This window comes from Aythya fuligula, chromosome 2 (assembly GCF_009819795.1).
Source record: "Aythya fuligula isolate bAytFul2 chromosome 2, bAytFul2.pri, whole genome shotgun sequence".
Lineage (NCBI taxonomy): Eukaryota > Metazoa > Chordata > Aves > Anseriformes > Anatidae > Aythya > Aythya fuligula.
Window position 1 is genome coordinate 34,613,103 of NC_045560.1, and position 17,270 is coordinate 34,630,372.

The window sequence follows — 17,270 nt, forward strand, 5'->3', positions numbered from 1 at the left end:
AGATGTCATAACGGGAAATGTGGCAAAATTCCAAGAAACCAGCCCATTGAGAGCTGTAGGATGTGGTATATTATTTTTACTCACTTCCTAGTATCTAACAATATGGCCTCTGGAGGCAAATATGCACAACAATACCTGGAGAATATAAAAAATCTGTACTGCTAAAAAAAGAAAACACTACCAGAATCCCCCCCTAAATTGCAGGCAGATGGAAAAAATAGGTAAAAGACATTGTCAGTCTCCCAAAGAAATTAGTACAGATCCTGTTGCAGATATGTATGAGGACATATTTTTGTTTTGTCTAATATATTACTGCTTAAAATGATCCAGCACAGGTTACTACTTCAAAAGGACTCATATTTCCTAAACTGATTACATTGAGAAATGACCAATAACTAGGATATAAAGAAAGATGAGCTACTGAAAAGATTGAAGTTACCTGTAATGTTCCTTTAGCCTCTTTACCAACAACTCTGGATCTCCACCTCCTATGTGTTCTCTTTTCCTTCTTTGGGCTTTCAAAAGGTCCAACCTTTTAACAACACATTGGACAAAATTAATGCAGATCACCATAAAACTAGCAAAGATAAGAATAAACACCTTGATCTTTTAGGATTTGGGGTTCTTTTTGAATTGCAAGGGAAAACTTTATTTATTTATTTTTAAACAACAAACCTGCATAGCATTTATAGCAGGTGCTGAATAGGTCCTGTGAAGAACATCCATGCTCTGTAACAGCTGGTTCATTTCCAGTAAATGTGTGTGACAGGTGGAGAGATCTGTTTTGAACAACAGAGTATTTTCAGTTGCTCTCAAGTAACAGGCACAATGAAGGTTTTTGTTTGTAGGTTAGTCTTATTTTGATGGTAGCTAACTTAAGTTGTTAAGTGAACAAAAAAAACAGTATTAGACAACTGCATAAAAAAGCTTGTATCCCTCTCTCTTCAATTCCATACTCAAAATATTGAAATGTTTCTATACAGCCTGTGCAATGATCTTAGTATTTTATCCTTGCTGATTGTAGAAAATCGAGAGTAACATAATAATTACTGCAGTTTGGGACTAGTCGGGCCTCCTCATGAAGAGGGTTATCAAATCCAAAGGCTTAAAGACTGAATAGTCAATAGTCCATTCAGAGCTAGAGTTGGGCCTCCTCTATGTTAACGTTGAAGCTCAATGTTGGGTAGAAACTTAGCAGATACACATCATACAGACACTATCAACATGAGAAAGATTTTCATGCTTTTAGAAAAACATGGAAGCAGAAGGTAACTTTGAAGTAAAAAGATTTAGTCCTTTTAAAATGACTAGATTTTGGATGCTTCCCTTTTTTGAATACCCAGATTAAGAAAGTTCAAGTTTTACTATTGAAGGTGATGTTCACATATAAAAGAACATATACCGAAATATGTAGGTTCCTTTAAGAGGTCCCCAAAACCGATAATCTCCACATTCAGGAATCAGTAGTCCTTTTGAAAACAAGTAGGCAGTTAACCAACAACTACTTTGTTCCTCCCTCTTGTTTCTGAGAAAACTCTAACTTTAATTACTATTTATGCTATTGTACTGTCATTTTTAAAAACAGCCATAGGAAATAGGCTATTTTCAGCTTCCTTCGAATATCATTACCTCTCGAGCATTTTTCCATGTCTTCAGAAGACTGTAGCCATGATGGAATCCTGGACTCATTACTCGAAAAGGAAAATGACAAGTTACCTCCAGCTGACAGTGAGTTCTGTTTGGTCAAGCTGCCTGCCTGTTCCAAAGAAGAACAAGCAAATTATTAACAAACGATATTTTAATGAAGGAACAATAATATTTTGCTGAAAAATAAATTTTGAGGAAGGCCAAAGCTATGCATCTATTAAATCAATTTAATACATTCAAAGCTTCTTATGTGGCACAAAACCAAAACAGGACATTCTGTTCCTTCTGCATGCTCCCTGAAGAAGCCCCAAAGGTAACTAAAATGTAATATGCACATATTTGTTAGAGTTATTTTCTAATGAAGGAAGCATAATCTACTAGATGCTTTTTAAAATTTTTACTCAAGGTCTTATGAATCAAGAGTGGATTTAGCTTGACAGACCTTACTACATGTGTAACCATATATCTTAACTGGATATAGACTATTCTTTTGCAATATCTCAGTAATCTTTCTCAAACCTATCTCATTTTCGGTAGCAGCTACTGTCAGATGCTTCAAGAGATGCTCAAAATCCTGTGTAAGAGCTAACTGAGTAGTACAATTAAATAGCGCCTTATTCTGTTTTCTTTTCTAATGTAACTACAAATAGTAGCCATTCAAATGCCTAATTATTTTTTAAACTTTACTAAACTTTTCACCTTTATTAATATCAACAACAGGAAGTTACATAAAGCAATTACCTGCTTTATCAACATCTTGTTTAAAGTCAGTTTTTAAAATGTTTTCATAAATGTTTCATCTTAAGTGGCATTACATTGCCCACTCACTGATTATGAGAAAAGATGACTAAGTTGTTTGGCTCTTCTCTAAATCACAGGCTTTACAGGATTTGTTACCTCCTGCTCACCTTATATCAAAACTCGTGTAGCACTAGTTTTAAATTTATTCAGAGGAAATATCATGTATATCTTATCCAGTTGCAGTTTTCTTAGTTTGTCTTTTAAACTATATAATATATGCTCCAACTTGAGTTGTGGAATAAAATAGAAAGCACTGTCCAGATGATGTCATTCAGTACTATGCCAATTTATATAGTCAGTCTGCAATAGCAGTAAACATCAACAAGCACAATTATTTTTAAATTAATCTATGTGGTTCAGCCGTTTTATTCCTACATAAATAAAGCTGTAATCATCTATATATGTATACACAAATAATAATCCCAGCACCTTTGTAAGCATAAGCAAACTTAATTTAAAGATGAACACTTTACTGACATTTTGGAAGCCAATCCCACATTTATCTCTTAAAAATCTAACCATATAACCAAACCTTTTCCAGAATTTGTATCCATGAGGGGCATGAGTAGGAGGTAAGAAGCAAGAAAACATTGCCAAGAAACAGGTAAAAGAGTTTGGAGAGCTCCAGTTAGCATACTCTTGGTCATGATCAGCCTGGTTAAGCATTAGATTCTAAGTGTTGCACATATATATACATAGATACATATATCCACCTTCCAACAACAACAATAAAGAAGTGAAAATTGGTCTAGCATTTCTAAAAGCAAATAAAATGCAATAAAAAGTTCACTTAACATATTTTTCTCAAAATAACTTAACTTCTGGATTGATATCAACATTAACCTAGCTAGGACTCGTGTAAATTGGCAAACCTCCATTTAGCTTCAGCAGATCTAAGGTGATTAACTGGAGCTTAAGAACTATCCCCTTCTATTTTTCACATGAAAATAAGCAGGGCTTCTTTGCGGTACAAATCTGGATTAATAAATTAAAAGTGAATTAAAGTCTTTCATGCCAAAGAAGAAATGCTTATAGATCCTGACAGTGAGTACAGATTTTAGATATTCTCGTCACATGAATATATATATATATTATTTTTTTTTTGTGAGCAAAGGCATTGTTATGCTTGATGTCTACCTTCAATATTATTCTCCCCCCTCTATTCCAGCTGTCTTGCAGGAGAAAAGAACTAGACTGTCCCATAAGGTTTCCCATTTCCTAGCAGACACAGTCTCAGCAGAGCAGGCTGTCAGAGCCGCAGAGGTACTGGCTCCACAAAACCCATGCAGACAGTTCTTTGCAGAACAGTGCTGTTACCGCAGGGCACATCACTGTGCTTTCAGCTGCTGGCTCACACAGATTCCCTCCTTCTCAGCCACTAGCAAAAAGCTGTTCAGGCACATGTTTGTGCTTGCTAAATAAAAAAATTTACACCGTAACAGTATAGTCCTACCAAAGTGATGAACCTCCCCCCATCCCAATGTCTTGTAGACACAGAGCTCCATGCAGCTAACAGGCAAACGTATAGAGTGACTTTGTTCAAACTGATACTACAGGCACTCCTGTTTTTTACTGTCAATACCAGGGGATGTACTGTACTTGTTGTCTCTGAAGGAGAAAAAGGCGTGGGAGAAAGGTTAGTGGGTAAGTTTACACAGCACTCCTAAACATCCCCCAAGAATCCTACAGATGGAGAATCCTCAGAAATGCCTAAAACCCTTTTACGCAGAAATACTATGCTGTTTCCCCAGTAAGCACTGATAAACATGTTGCTGACAGCTCAGAAGGAGTCCTATCAAACCAGGGAGGTGCCAGTAGGAGGAAAATTCTTGTACTGCAGGTAGTGTGAAACAAACCCACTCAGACCGCACAGCAATATAGCTAGGGAAAAGAAAACCTTAAGTAGGAGGATAACAAAGAGGTGATTGCTGCACAGAGGTACTTTTGGAGTTGACAGAAACAGAAAGCAGTTTCAGTTACAGAAAGTAGCACAGTATTGATAAAAAAAAATGTTCTCGAACATTGAACACTGGTTCTAGACAAGAGCAGAAGAGCTTCGGGTGAACGTCAACCAGTCAGCATGCAAACTGCTGGAGACAGGTTGCGTTCGAGTGCAGAATACCATTACTGTTCTGTGAGAGTACCTTAGTTAAAAATGCAAGTGGTAGTCACAGGTGATGGCTGTTCAGTAATCCCTATATACATCTCAGTTAAGCACAGTCAGACACATTAATGTAAAAAGAGAGAGGTTTTATTAGCTAAAGGATAAAAGAAAAAATGAGAAAAAGGAAAAAAAATAATACAGCTGAGTGCTCTTCTGTGACCCAGACTGACATTCACCATGAACGTACCACACAAATACTGAAATATGTCTCAAATATTATGGGGTTATAACTATATTTTCATTACTTTTAAAACTGAATATTATTTAATTCACTAAAATAATAAGACAATATTATACAATTTACCATCATCATAGAGAAAACTGCTTGGGAGAAAATATATTAATAATATTATTTTGCTCTTTATAGAGCAAAATATTTTAGACCATAACTTAGACCCCTACAAATTTCCTATGCTCTTTATTTAAACACAAGTCAGGCTAATTTATTCCTTGATGAAAGCTCATTATTTATAAATCATAACTATTACCTTTCTACTTGGAGTAGAATCACACACACCGGGGACAGAGTCCACAGTAGCAGATACAGGGAAGAAAAGATTATTGACGTCATGAGGAAACATGGAGATTTCATTCTGACGATACATTCTGTGATGACGAAGTTTTGCTACCCATTCATCAAACAGCTCCTGAGATTTCACCTACACAAAATTTCAGATTTTGTAACACCCACATCCAAAACTGCTAATAAAGAAACTAAGATACCTTGTGCTCATTAGACAGCTAGCCTAGCTGACTTTTATTGGCAAAATATCGAGAAAGTTTCTCTAATGATGCTCATATTAGAAGACACGCTTCATGAGCTTAAGCATGACAGAAAAATTGTCACTGGAGAAAGTCAAAAAAAAGAGAAACTTCAGTCAACATGACTATGATTTCAATACAGAACACAATACGTAACAACTTCTAGATAGGAAAAAAGCAATATAAACAAAGAAAAAAAATTGTCATTTCTTAGTTGCCAGTTTTAAGGTTTAGTCAAGGTTTAATGAACTGCAAACGGAAATTTGATTTTGGTGATGAATTTTACAACAATTTATTTCACAAGACAGAATATACAGTTCTATACATTTGACTATAGAGAATACTTCCTACAGATAAAACAAAGAACAAGATACAAATACCGAAAATAAAAGCACTTATATAAAAAGTGCATATCCTTTGCTGAAAAAAAATGGTGGAGAACAGAGTACTGCTAAACATGAGGTATCTTCCAAGTTTCTACTTAGAGAATAATTTTGTAACAGGGTTACCAACTCTGGAACAGTACAGTAAAATCTCTGAAATTATAAAGTGTAAAACTAGTCTCCTGAGACTAAAAATTATTAGGGCAACTAACAAACCTACTACTAGTAAAAATAAATGTGGTCTCCACCATACAGACTTAATGTTGTTATACCCTTACAGTTTTGGGAGTAAACTTTAAATAATTTTAAAGACCTACCTTCAGATGGTATATCTGCTCTTCTGTATCCAAATCTATACATTTTGTTGATTTCTTTACAGACATGACAGAAAGCCCAACATCAATGCAGCCATGAAGCTTCCCTCTCTCTATCTGCAAAAAAGCAAAGAGAATGCAATAACCCCAGAATAAAGCAGAAGGACAGACCTGCTAAGACCATCATTCTCCTGCCTTCGACCTACTGTTTAGAGCTGCTGAAACTCTACTTCTCTTAACCAGTAATATGGAATTACTAGTATTTCAGATAACATACTATTGTTACCTTATAATGACCTTAAAGGGTTTTAAATTACTTACATCGGCTTGGCATTTAGAATATTTCAAAATCCCTCTGTCCAAAAAGAAGTATCTCTGTAACCAGAAACGCAGAGAATTAAAAACCACGCAAACAGACAACCAAAAAAAAACAATTATGCAAAACCAAAAAAAAAAAAAGCCTACCCCAAATACTCACACATACTTCTTTGGAGAACACTTTCCATGCTCTTAATTTTTTTATTTTTATTTCTGCTGTAACAACACACCCAGTAAGTCACATTCAAATGGCACCAGGCTTTCAGACAGACATTCCTTTACTACCTTGTGCCAGCCCTTCAAAGGCCATTTCCTCTTTTTCAGCAAGCAGCCTTCCTGCTTCTGTGGTTCCTGGGTACAATTCATTGCTCCCCGGAGTCCTTCTACAATTTCCCAGCTGTCCTGCTTAAATAGAAAATCCAAATCTCAATCTTATTCCTTCCAACTGATAGAATTGTTAAAACAGATTGGAGAGGAGTAAACAAAAACAAAAGGATGCTGAAATCTAACCTTAGATCCTTCTTTATACATTTCCTACGTATCTACGAAGAGACAAGATATAATTTTTAAAATTTGGATAGATACAATATAAACTAAATAAAAATGCTATTTTTATGACATGAACCATCATTGAAGGTAGATGCTTACCAGAATTTTATATGTATATTTTTCTGTGGGTACACACACAGTATGTAGCCACAGCCTAGTCAGTTTACCATAAAAAGCTTTCTGCAGTCATGTACAGAAACTGACTATGCTAAAAGGATATGCTTTGTAGGTTATGAAACAGAAATAAAAGTCTGAAAATGAAGACGTTTCTATAATGCTCTTTTGCCCATACTCAGTTACTAAAGGCTTTGTATTTTTTAATGAACTGCACTCTCCCTAAAAATAAAAAATAAAGTAATAATAATAGTAAAAAAATAAATAAATAAAATAAAGAAAAAGAACAAGCCAGCTAAGTAATTCAAGTACTATGAAGAACATGATGTAAAGGGAGAGTACAAGTAAAATACTCCCCCACTTTCATCAGATACACCTCTAATTAAAGGAGTATCTCTCTTCTGCTGTCAGTAAGTCTTAAATGAAATATCCTGCAGCAATGCAACAGAAAAAAGAATTTATCTGATGAGATTTTTTACTTTTTTTTTTTTTTCAAATGGGAAAACTACTAATGACCATGTAACATGAATTTCAAGATTTCTGATGACAGATTTCATGAATTATTTATTGCCAGCTACCATTGGATTCCACAGATCCCTAATTATAAACAACTAACAGAAAATGTCATGGCTTGCGCCACTGACGTGTACTTAAAAAAGACAAATACTTTAACCTGTAGAATTTAACAATGTAAAGGACTACTATGAAACACTTATGAGAAAACAGAACTACACCAGGCAGGCGAGTACTTGTGATCTTTCATTTAAGCTACAAAGGGAAGTAGCTTTTCCCTTCGGAAAAAAAAAAAAAAAAAAGACTGACTCAAAAATTTTAAAACAAATGTTAAACAAAAATTGGCAAAAGTGCTAGTTGTGCTCATTTATTCATCTTTAGAATCCTTAAAATTCACCCCAAGAAATCTAAAACTAACCACAAAAATTACGTCAGGTTATATGCCCATTACCAGAATAAGACAAAAAGCCATCCATTAAATAGTTTAAACAACATGATCTCTTATTCCAACACATTAGTGGCAGCACTCCACTATTTTGTTGTTATTTTCCTTGTACTGCACTTTATGGAACAAACTGCAAAATTGGTCAGATTCTTCGACTTGAGTTCCCTCTGCCAGCACTACACAGCAGGCTGCCAGCACCAGAAATGGGGCTGAGCAGCTCCCATCACTCCACACCCTACAGATCAGCCATGATGTTCTGCTGCCTGAAGGTAAGTCAAAACTGCATTCATTCTAAATTAAATTGTTATCACAGCATGCATTTTGTGCCCCTATGGGCTTGGGTTTTATGCTTGCCAGTTTTGTAATGCACAGCTCCTTTACTCCCTCCAATTTGCAATATTTTGACAGCTCCTTAAATACCATTATTTCTAACTAGTACACTCATGAAACCATATTTTTGCTGTTGAAAACCAGAAATTTCACTCCATATTCTTTCTTTTTCTTTTTCTTTTTTTTTTTTCTCAATGTGGGACCCCCTTAGGATTCTAAATAATCACAAATCCTCTCCTACTTAGGGGAAAATTGCTATGATACCAGGTCAGGGAACAGATAAGTTACTCATAGACACCAGCAGCTAATGTTTTGAATGAAGAGCAGAAGGTCTCCAGGCTGTCTCCAGCACATCAGCGCAACATGAGCCACAGCAGTGCACGCTCTGCTGCTAGACACCAGCAGCACAAGTCTTTTGTGGGGTGAAGCAGCCAGAAAATGAAGCAGAGAGTCAGCTTGTGCCCTTACAGTGACAGCCAGCTATGGCTTGCTAGCTGTGGTTTGACAGCTATTCAAGTACAAAGGCAGCTATAAGCCTCCACAATTAAGGACTTTTCTTCTTTTTTCACAGAGTGTTCCAACCTTGAAAGCATAAAAGAATTTATATTCCACCGTCTCTTCTGCCATAAATGGAAATATTAGACCACCTGCTTTCTGCAGTGAGTTTGGAATTTCTTTGCTTGTTAAAGATTATTTAATTAACCTGTATATAATTACAAGCATTAGGACTTATGATGACAGAGCACCCTCTTTAAATATAATCAAATACGGTATAATGCTACAATTTACATTAAGCATGTAACAGCTGAACTTTCTGCTGTTCACTCTCCACATGTGGATAAAATTTCCTCTCCTTGGGAAATATGTTCTCCTAAATGAGCTAATATATAACGAATCTTGACATGAGCTGATTTCAAACTGGGGACTTGAGGTAAACATTAAAAAAAAAAAAAAGTGTGAAACCTAATGGAATTAATGAAAGATGATTCTAATTAAGAACTAATGGGCACATCTACAAGATTAAGAAGAATGGCATGTTTATGTTTTTGTTTCTTCTTGAAATTAGCCAGAAGAGCTTAAAAGCAATATTGCATGATTACCAAGCATGTTATTTCCATTGCCTTACCCAAAATATATTAAACTGCAGTATGCAAACACATCATTTTTCCATTGAAAGCTGATCTGATAGCAGTCAAGACTATCAAACAGCAGATCCTTTTCAGTATTCTGTTGTCTTGCCTAATTAATCCAGTTTCTTGAACTTTGGATCCAGTTCTCACAGAGTTTGTTTAAGCTTAAACACTGTATATTGTTAATAAAGCTGTCTACTTGCAGGAGACAAGCACAAATATGAGCACAATCAGCCACAGAAATCTCGATTCAATTTTAAAGGGACTCCTCAAAATCGACAGATCCATGCTACATTGGGCATATGAGATGAAAGAGAAAGAAAGCACTGGGAAGTAGTTCAGTGGCAGTACACCCACCTGGGATACACAGCGTCAACAGTTTTGGTAAAAAGTTTAAATACAGAGCATATCCTGGCCTGTATCACTATCAATTTTAGTCTGGGACTCTTCTGCAGTCCAGGCATAAGATGTTTCCCCTGTTCCTGCAGAAGATCCACATCTCTCCTTGTTCTTTGGCTCAGTGAAGCAGCCAAGAAAGTGTCTTCAAAATTAAGGAGTGTGAAAATGGGAAGAAGAGCTGAAGTAGAACTACTTCCCTTTGAGTAGGCCCAGAGGCCTGCCAAATCTCAGGGGAAGGCAAGTCTCCTATTCACATTAAACCAGCAATCTCATGTTTTTGCAAGCTTACACAAAGGTTACTTGGACTGGAAATGGACCAATGCTTTTAAAAGCACAAGACTATTTAATCCTCTAGGTTAGACAAGGAAATGCAAGGAATAGTTTAGAGAATTAACTGCATGAGGAACTACTGGATAACCACAAGACTCAACACAGCAATAACAACAAGCAATGGGCTCTGTTCCACACGGCTAGCCAAAGAGCCCAACCTTTCCCAGACAAACCCCTGAACTCACAACGTTTTCAAAACACTGCTGCTGTGACTGTTTTTGGATCTGTTTGCTCTTAACCCAAGCCCTGCAGGATCTCTATCAGGATTTGTTTTGCGAGAGATCTGACACCTCATCTAATGAGAAAAAAGCGTCAGTTGGCTATTGCTGGGAGCAGCTGCTGAAGCAAAAGAAAACTGCTTACTCTCTAAAATAAAGGCAAATGAAGTGGGCTGGTTGGTTATCATTTGGTCTCATCTGTCTGAAACAGCAGAGGAGCAAATTAGAAATACAGAACCTCATGAAAGCTACTGGAAGCATTTACATTACGGTCCATTTTGTTGATTCTTATCCCACAACACCTCTTTACATATTTCTCCCCTCTTTCCCCCCCAAAACAAAAGTAATATTACAACCCTACCAAAAGTTTTGCATCATTATGGGCCAATATCTGCACAAAATGATCAACCTTGCTTTTGCTGCCTGAGACAGAAATTTCACTCAAGGCTGATGGAGGAACGTAGCATTGTTACTTTTTCTCAGGTCCAAAGATGCTCATTTCAGACCAGCATGGGAAATTCACACTGCCGTTGAAGAGCATACCTGCTGTGTTGCTGAGAATAAAAACCCATACACTTTGGTTTTCAGAGAGAAGTCTGTCATGAGGTAATTGTATTTATTTTCTTTATGTAATAAAATAAAAGCCTTCCCATTTTCTGCAGTATTATGTACCATGGAGCTCCTCAAGGTGAATTATTTCAGGAGAAAGAATGAAGCAAAGAGTTTGAAGGGCTCTCAGACTGATGCTTGCACTTGCAGCTCCCTGAACGAAACAGATGACAGTGCCAGACTTTCTTTCAGTGTAAAATGCAGTCAGTTGTACCGAATATTTTAAGTGCCAAAAATAGAAACCCGCTTTGTGGAGGATAAGGGTTGGCATCAGCTGCAACTAAAGCATTTGTTACAGTTCATAAAATTGGCAGAAATTATTTAATTTTCTTTTTTAGAACATGAAGTATTTTTAAGCAGCTCTCCTGTCATAAGGCTTTTTTCCCTACTGTATCTATTTAAAAAGCTAGTTAGCATATTAGACTTAGAAATGACTATCATAATATATCTACTTTTGCACATAGGTCAGTTTAAATGGAAAGACCAAGACCAGCTTTCCTTCCTCACAACACATGGTTTGAGTTGTGGCTTTGTGGAAGACAACCCTTTCCATGGCTGGCAGAGAACAGCAGAGAGGTGAGATGTGGCAGTATTCTCCAACCTGCCACGGGGCTTCAGGGTGAGGTGAACATAGTGGAACACCATTAACTGTTGGTGTCTGCAGTTCACACTGCAAATGTATTGCATCTGGCAGAAAAAGGGCACCAAGTTTAGCAAAGGAAGGAGCAGGCCCCTCAAAGTCCTGCGGCCCTACTTCAAGTCAACGCTTCTGGCATGGTGGCCTACCTCTGCACCATGGGACTCCATTTATCCTCCATACCACTGGCACATGTTGTTCCGTGAGGAGTAATAACTAAATTTTAGCAGTCACAGGAGCCCCAGTGGTAGCCTTACACTATTGTGGTTCCACGTCCCAGTCTTGAGCTGCTTATTACATGGTGCCAGTGTCTACTTGCAACAGAGTTTGTGACTAGGAAAACAAAGAGACTCAGAACTCAGATCTCACTATTTATGGGAAAAACAAACAAAAACTGTCTCAATCCCTTCCTTCTGTGCTGTCCAGAGTTTTTTTGTTTGTTTGTTTGTTTGTTTGTTTACTTAATCAGATTAAAAGAGTTGCCATGTCAGATCAGCAGCACAGAAAAATGCATCCAGACAGATCTGTTGCAAGCAAAAAATATAGTTCTGAAGGTGGCTGGAAGGGGCACAAACGTTGGAACAAAGAGTAAGAAGCCTCCCATAGAGCTGGAAGATAAACAAAGTAATACCAAAATCAACAATCCACATTTTGCAGAGCATATGGCAAAATGATTTAAACTTCCACAATGTGTTAAACAGGAGTAACATTGTAAACTTAGCTACTTTGTAGACCTCTTGATCACTTTGGCCAATGCAAACAAAGTTACAGGATAACTTAGGAAGATATTACACTTGGTAAAGAAGAGAGTAGAGAAAGTATTAAGGAATTCCCTAATATTAGAAGTCTCTCTTATAAAAAATAAAATGACAAACACCTTAAAATGAATAACTAATTTCTGAAAAAATGTTTTTCTATATTTTCAGACTATATATGAAAAGTAAGCAAGAAGAAATTTTAGTCTTGCTTAGTGATTATGTCTCAGCACATAACAAGTCATGCAAACTGCCCCCAACTTTCAAGGGCTTGCCTCTCTCATTAACACTTCCTGAAAACATGGAGAAGTCACTCGACTCTTTTACATTCTCTAGATGCAGATGCATTCTTTTACTTGGTACTGCCATGAGTGACCATGAAAGGTTTAATAGTGAAACATTAATCAAAGTGGAGATATTTATCACTATGCCTCATATTATGATGAATTATTATGATTATAGACTGTACTGCCTTCAATATAGATTGAGCAACAACCTACTTTATATCTCCGTTCAGCTTGACCTGATAGGTGTATGAGGCAACTTACCATCTGCCTGACTATATTGAATGAACATGGATGCACCAGGAATACAAATAAAACAGAAAGCTGCATCTCTCACCTTTGTCAGATATACCTTGATTTTTGTACAGGTGATCAAAGACTAAAAAAGTAGGTGCAGACAAGGTGATATTAAACTTTACTGATTTATTTCCTTTCTCCAAAAGAGAGCAGGTGAGAATAAAATGGTTAAGAAATGGGATCCACTGACAATAATATCAAAAGCCTCAGCTAGCCAGCTGATTTGGCCATGTTAAATGGCAGTGAGTTTTTTGCATAAATTCCTCCTGCATAAGTATGGCTGATTTTACTGGCTATGTAAAGCACCAGTGGATTTAGTCATGCTCATGTAAATCTTATTATTGAAATATTATACGAAACACTTGATTGACATGAGCTGCTGGAACAGACAATACAAAATGTTTTAAATTATGCTTTTAAAGGTAATCTCATACTGAGGATATAAAAAATAATGTTGAAGGAAAACAAAAAGTGTCCTGAAAGCAAAGATTTCCATACTTAGTGTACTAGAAACGCACAGCATTTCTTACAAGCACAGCATTTTAAAATGCACAAATTGCTCAGAGATTTGTCCACCTTGCCAATTGTACAGGCAGGGACATAAGTCCCAGAAAAGCAGGTGCTTTTTCAACACACAGCTGAGGACTCCAAAGCTTTCAGGGGATTTGGATGCTCAGTTCCAATTAAATTTTCAACCTGAAGCAGCTCCAAGAGCTCCACTAAACTAGCATCTGTACAAATAAAAGTTTATGTTGAGCATATTGCTCATCATTTTACAGGCATGGTTTCAGTGTGTTTAAACTTAATTTTCAGCACAGCTACTGGTCAATGTTTCTTGCCCACTAACAAAAGCTGTCTTAAGCAGTCTTACTCATCAAGTACAAACACTCCCAGTCAGGTCTTTTAAAACTGTAAGGCTGAAAGAACAGCTTAAATGATCACTTCTGCAGAAGGCAAAGTGTGGTTTGATGTTTCATATAGCATTAGGTATCCAGATGCATCATGTTACACAAATATGTATTTTCTTAACTACATGTCTACAGCAGCAACAGGCACAGAGGCATTCACAGGCACATTTTAATGTCAAAGAGGCCCTATGTCAAGTTTCAGAAAAATGCATTCTCTTTCACACACGCACTCACATCTTTCCCTGGAAACTTGAAATAAGCAGAGCAGTTGCCCAATATTCTACCACAGAAGCGGTATCTTCTAAGGAAGATTTGGGATTTCAAGATCAAACCACTGAGATCAAGACTCCACAGCAGCAATATTTCACTATAAAGACACCGTACATACGATGTGATAGAATTCAATTTTACAAGTGCTTGCAATTCAGGCAAGTTATATATGTATATATATACACATTATTTTACAAATAAATCTTTGTATAACATGTATAACTGCATTTGACTGAAAAGAAGATCCTACTACAGACAAAAAAAAAAAAAAGAAGAGGGTGAGGAAGCCAAAGAAGTGATAAAATAAAACAATCAACAGGAAAACAGAATTTAAGAGATTCACTGGTATTCATAAGCAAAAGTAACACCCAGTTTTGCTAACGCTTTCAGTTTTGTTTACAAAGCATTTGTATTACCTGTCGACTTCCCTGCTTGGAGGAGCAGCTGCTAGTACTTCTTGAAGGAGACAGCATTTTCTGAGATACACCAAAGCTTTTTTCTTCACTCATGATCCAAGACCATTCGTTTCACATCAGCTCACTTAGAACACCATTAAAAGGTAATTAAGCAAAGGTATTGGAAGACTCCTGAGAAATACAGAACTCATCGTTTACTCAAATGCATTCCAGTGGCATGATCTGCATCCCATGGAAATTCCTAAAAGAAAAAACAAAAAGCTGAGTTTATCAGATATGATCGTTTACTGCCATCCAGTAACATGAATCATAATACAGCCTTTGGTAATACAAGCTGACCGCATTACTGTACACTACTAGAAATATATTCAACAGTCACTTTAAGATAGATTTTCAAGGATCAAACAAGACCATCAAGAATTTTGGGTCCTAAATGCATACTTTAATTGTCATGATTTATGCAGAAGACAAAGTACAGTACAAAGAATCATTTTAAAGACTTAAATTCATAATAATAATAACAAAGACAACTAACAAAGACACAGAGTATACTAAATATTTATGAAAAAAGGATCAAAATATTCTCAAAATGAGAAAGCATCTAACTAAATATCTTACAAAAAGGACAGCAACTGAAAAAATACTTTTTTTTCAAGTTCTTTGATGATTTAAACAAGTAAGCATGGCTTCAGATTGTAAGAAAAAAGACCATATATAACATATAATATACACAAGTAGAGAGCATGCAAATTCAGCTATATAAAGCTGTGCATGAGCATCTTACCTGAAACCAGAAGAAAGTTGTGACTACTGTCACATCAGTTGTCCAAGTCAGTGACTGGAAGAACAGTCAACAGTCTGTTTAATAACAGTGCAGTTTGCAGCATATGCAAATAAAACCCATGCCAGAAACTCCCAATAACGGATTTCCAGTGTGGGCAAGAGTTGTCATGGTAACTGCATTTTTGTTTTTAAATTGAACAGAGGACGTAACAAAAGGGTGATGCTTTCCAAAACTTGGGGTGACGGAGCAGCTTTGTGAATTGTCTGTCGCTTCAGATTTTATTGTCTTGGGCAAAAAATCTGCACATGAGGAACGGTGCAAGAACCTAGGAAGGTAAAGACATTTCCACAGAGAAGAGAAAATTAATTGCTGGAATAGGGAGGCATTACTTCACAACCTGCTTAATCGCTCACACTGTCACAAGTGTCCTGAACTAGGCTCTCTGGTTATTGAAGTTTTCCATTAATTTTTCTTCTCCTGAAGAGGCACAAAAGCCCATGCTGAGAGAAACAGCATTTTAAGATCCCTAGTAAAATGTTTTGTTTTAGAAATTATAGTTTCCCTTAAAACACAAAACAAACAACAAGCAAACAAAACCACCGTGACAAACAGGTGCCGCATTTAAGATAACAACAAGCCGGTACTTCAGAAAGCCTTGCTTCTAACTGCTCTGGTCTGAAGCATCCAACTTCTGAACAAAGACCAGTTCCAGTGTATAGCGCCTCTTCTGCTGTATGGCTTGATCTTATCTATTTAGAAATACTTAATTACCCCCAGAGCAAATCTATCCTAAACAACACTAATGAAACAGTCCCAGTCTCCAGAAGTCAGATGAAAAAGCAAGCTCTGCTGAGGCTGTTTCACTGGTGAGTCAGTTGGCAATCGTTTCCAGTAACCATCCGATAAATACAAAACCAGAGAGTACAATGCAAGAGCCTAAGAAAAACACAACAGCACAGTGATGTGAACTGGGCCTTGCGCACCAGTTTTGCACTGAAATTACTGCTGAGAATAGGACTAGTGCAGTTTGGAGAAGGTATAGACTCTTCCTAGCCAGAAGACAAATTTCTTTGTGTCACTTCACCAAGGACTAGCACTTTTAACAGGTTTAAACTATTGAGTAAGCATAAAGCACAACTTTATTAATCAGTTTCAAGGTGCATTTAGTAAAACAGTTTAATGGTAACATCCCTGTTAAGAAGTAGATGTCAAACATGATAGGAACATAAATTTTCTTCATGTAAACTCAGTTCAGATACTGCCTTGAAAGTGCCATGCACCAAGTGTTTTACTGATGTTCACTGTTCACTCAGGTAGCCATGCAGTCCTCTTCACTGCTTGGTGTCTAAAACAACCATTTTACCACTTGGCTTTCATTGTTCACTACCTGGCATTTTGGCAAAGATTGGCAAAGTTCATGACAAGAAAACAGGCTTAATTTGCAGCAAAATGCACTTAAAGTTACTGTCATCATTATCTTGAGAGCATATCCCCCAGGACATGCCAGATGGAAATTATGTGATACCCTTTACCCATCTGAACACAGCGCAATGGTCATGACACCCTGGAAGCTTCAGAAAATGGAAAAACAAACTGGAGGCCTCTCTGATTTTAATACAAAAAAAGAAGCCATGTAATCAAAAGGACCTTTCCATCAGCTTTCTTTTTTTTCTGTGTGGAGCCTAAAGGAAATTAAGGTGTGCCCACATTTGCATTTTAGCACAGATTAGAAGTACACTTCCTCTGCAAATCTCCTGATCACCCCTTCTGACCACAATTTGGGTAGCTCTGCAGGACAGTCGTGGAGCATGGACACCAAATCCCCTTTGGATGAAGTGAAAGCAGAAGGCATGCTCCAGGAGCACAGCCAGTGCTCACTGAGCTGTGGCACCA

General features: G+C 36.9%; 1 protein-coding gene across 8 annotated transcripts in view; it reads right to left on the reverse strand.

Moving 5' to 3' along the window:
* Positions 1 to 17,270, reverse strand: part of OSBPL3 (oxysterol binding protein like 3) — an 85,986-nt gene that overhangs the window by 28,624 nt on the left and 40,092 nt on the right. For 5 of the 8 annotated variants that reach the window (XM_032181961.1, XM_032181960.1, XM_032181966.1 and 2 more), the window contains 9 exons: positions 15,378 to 15,702; positions 14,594 to 14,834; positions 6,675 to 6,794; positions 6,393 to 6,446; positions 6,075 to 6,188; positions 5,101 to 5,271; positions 1,630 to 1,756; positions 676 to 779; positions 440 to 532 (listed from right to left, as the gene is read on the reverse strand). In XM_032181961.1, coding sequence (XP_032037852.1) covers positions 440 to 532; positions 676 to 779; positions 1,630 to 1,756; positions 5,101 to 5,271; positions 6,075 to 6,188; positions 6,393 to 6,446; positions 6,675 to 6,794; positions 14,594 to 14,686 — 876 coding nt within the window. In that variant the 5' untranslated portion in view covers positions 14,687 to 14,834; positions 15,378 to 15,702. Of the gene's footprint in view, positions 1 to 439; positions 533 to 675; positions 780 to 1,629; positions 1,757 to 5,100; positions 5,272 to 6,074; positions 6,189 to 6,392; positions 6,447 to 6,674; positions 6,795 to 6,899; positions 6,932 to 14,593; positions 14,835 to 15,377; positions 15,703 to 17,270 lie in introns of those variants that run through there. The other 3 variants (XM_032181964.1, XM_032181967.1, XM_032181965.1) reach the window with 2 other exon arrangements.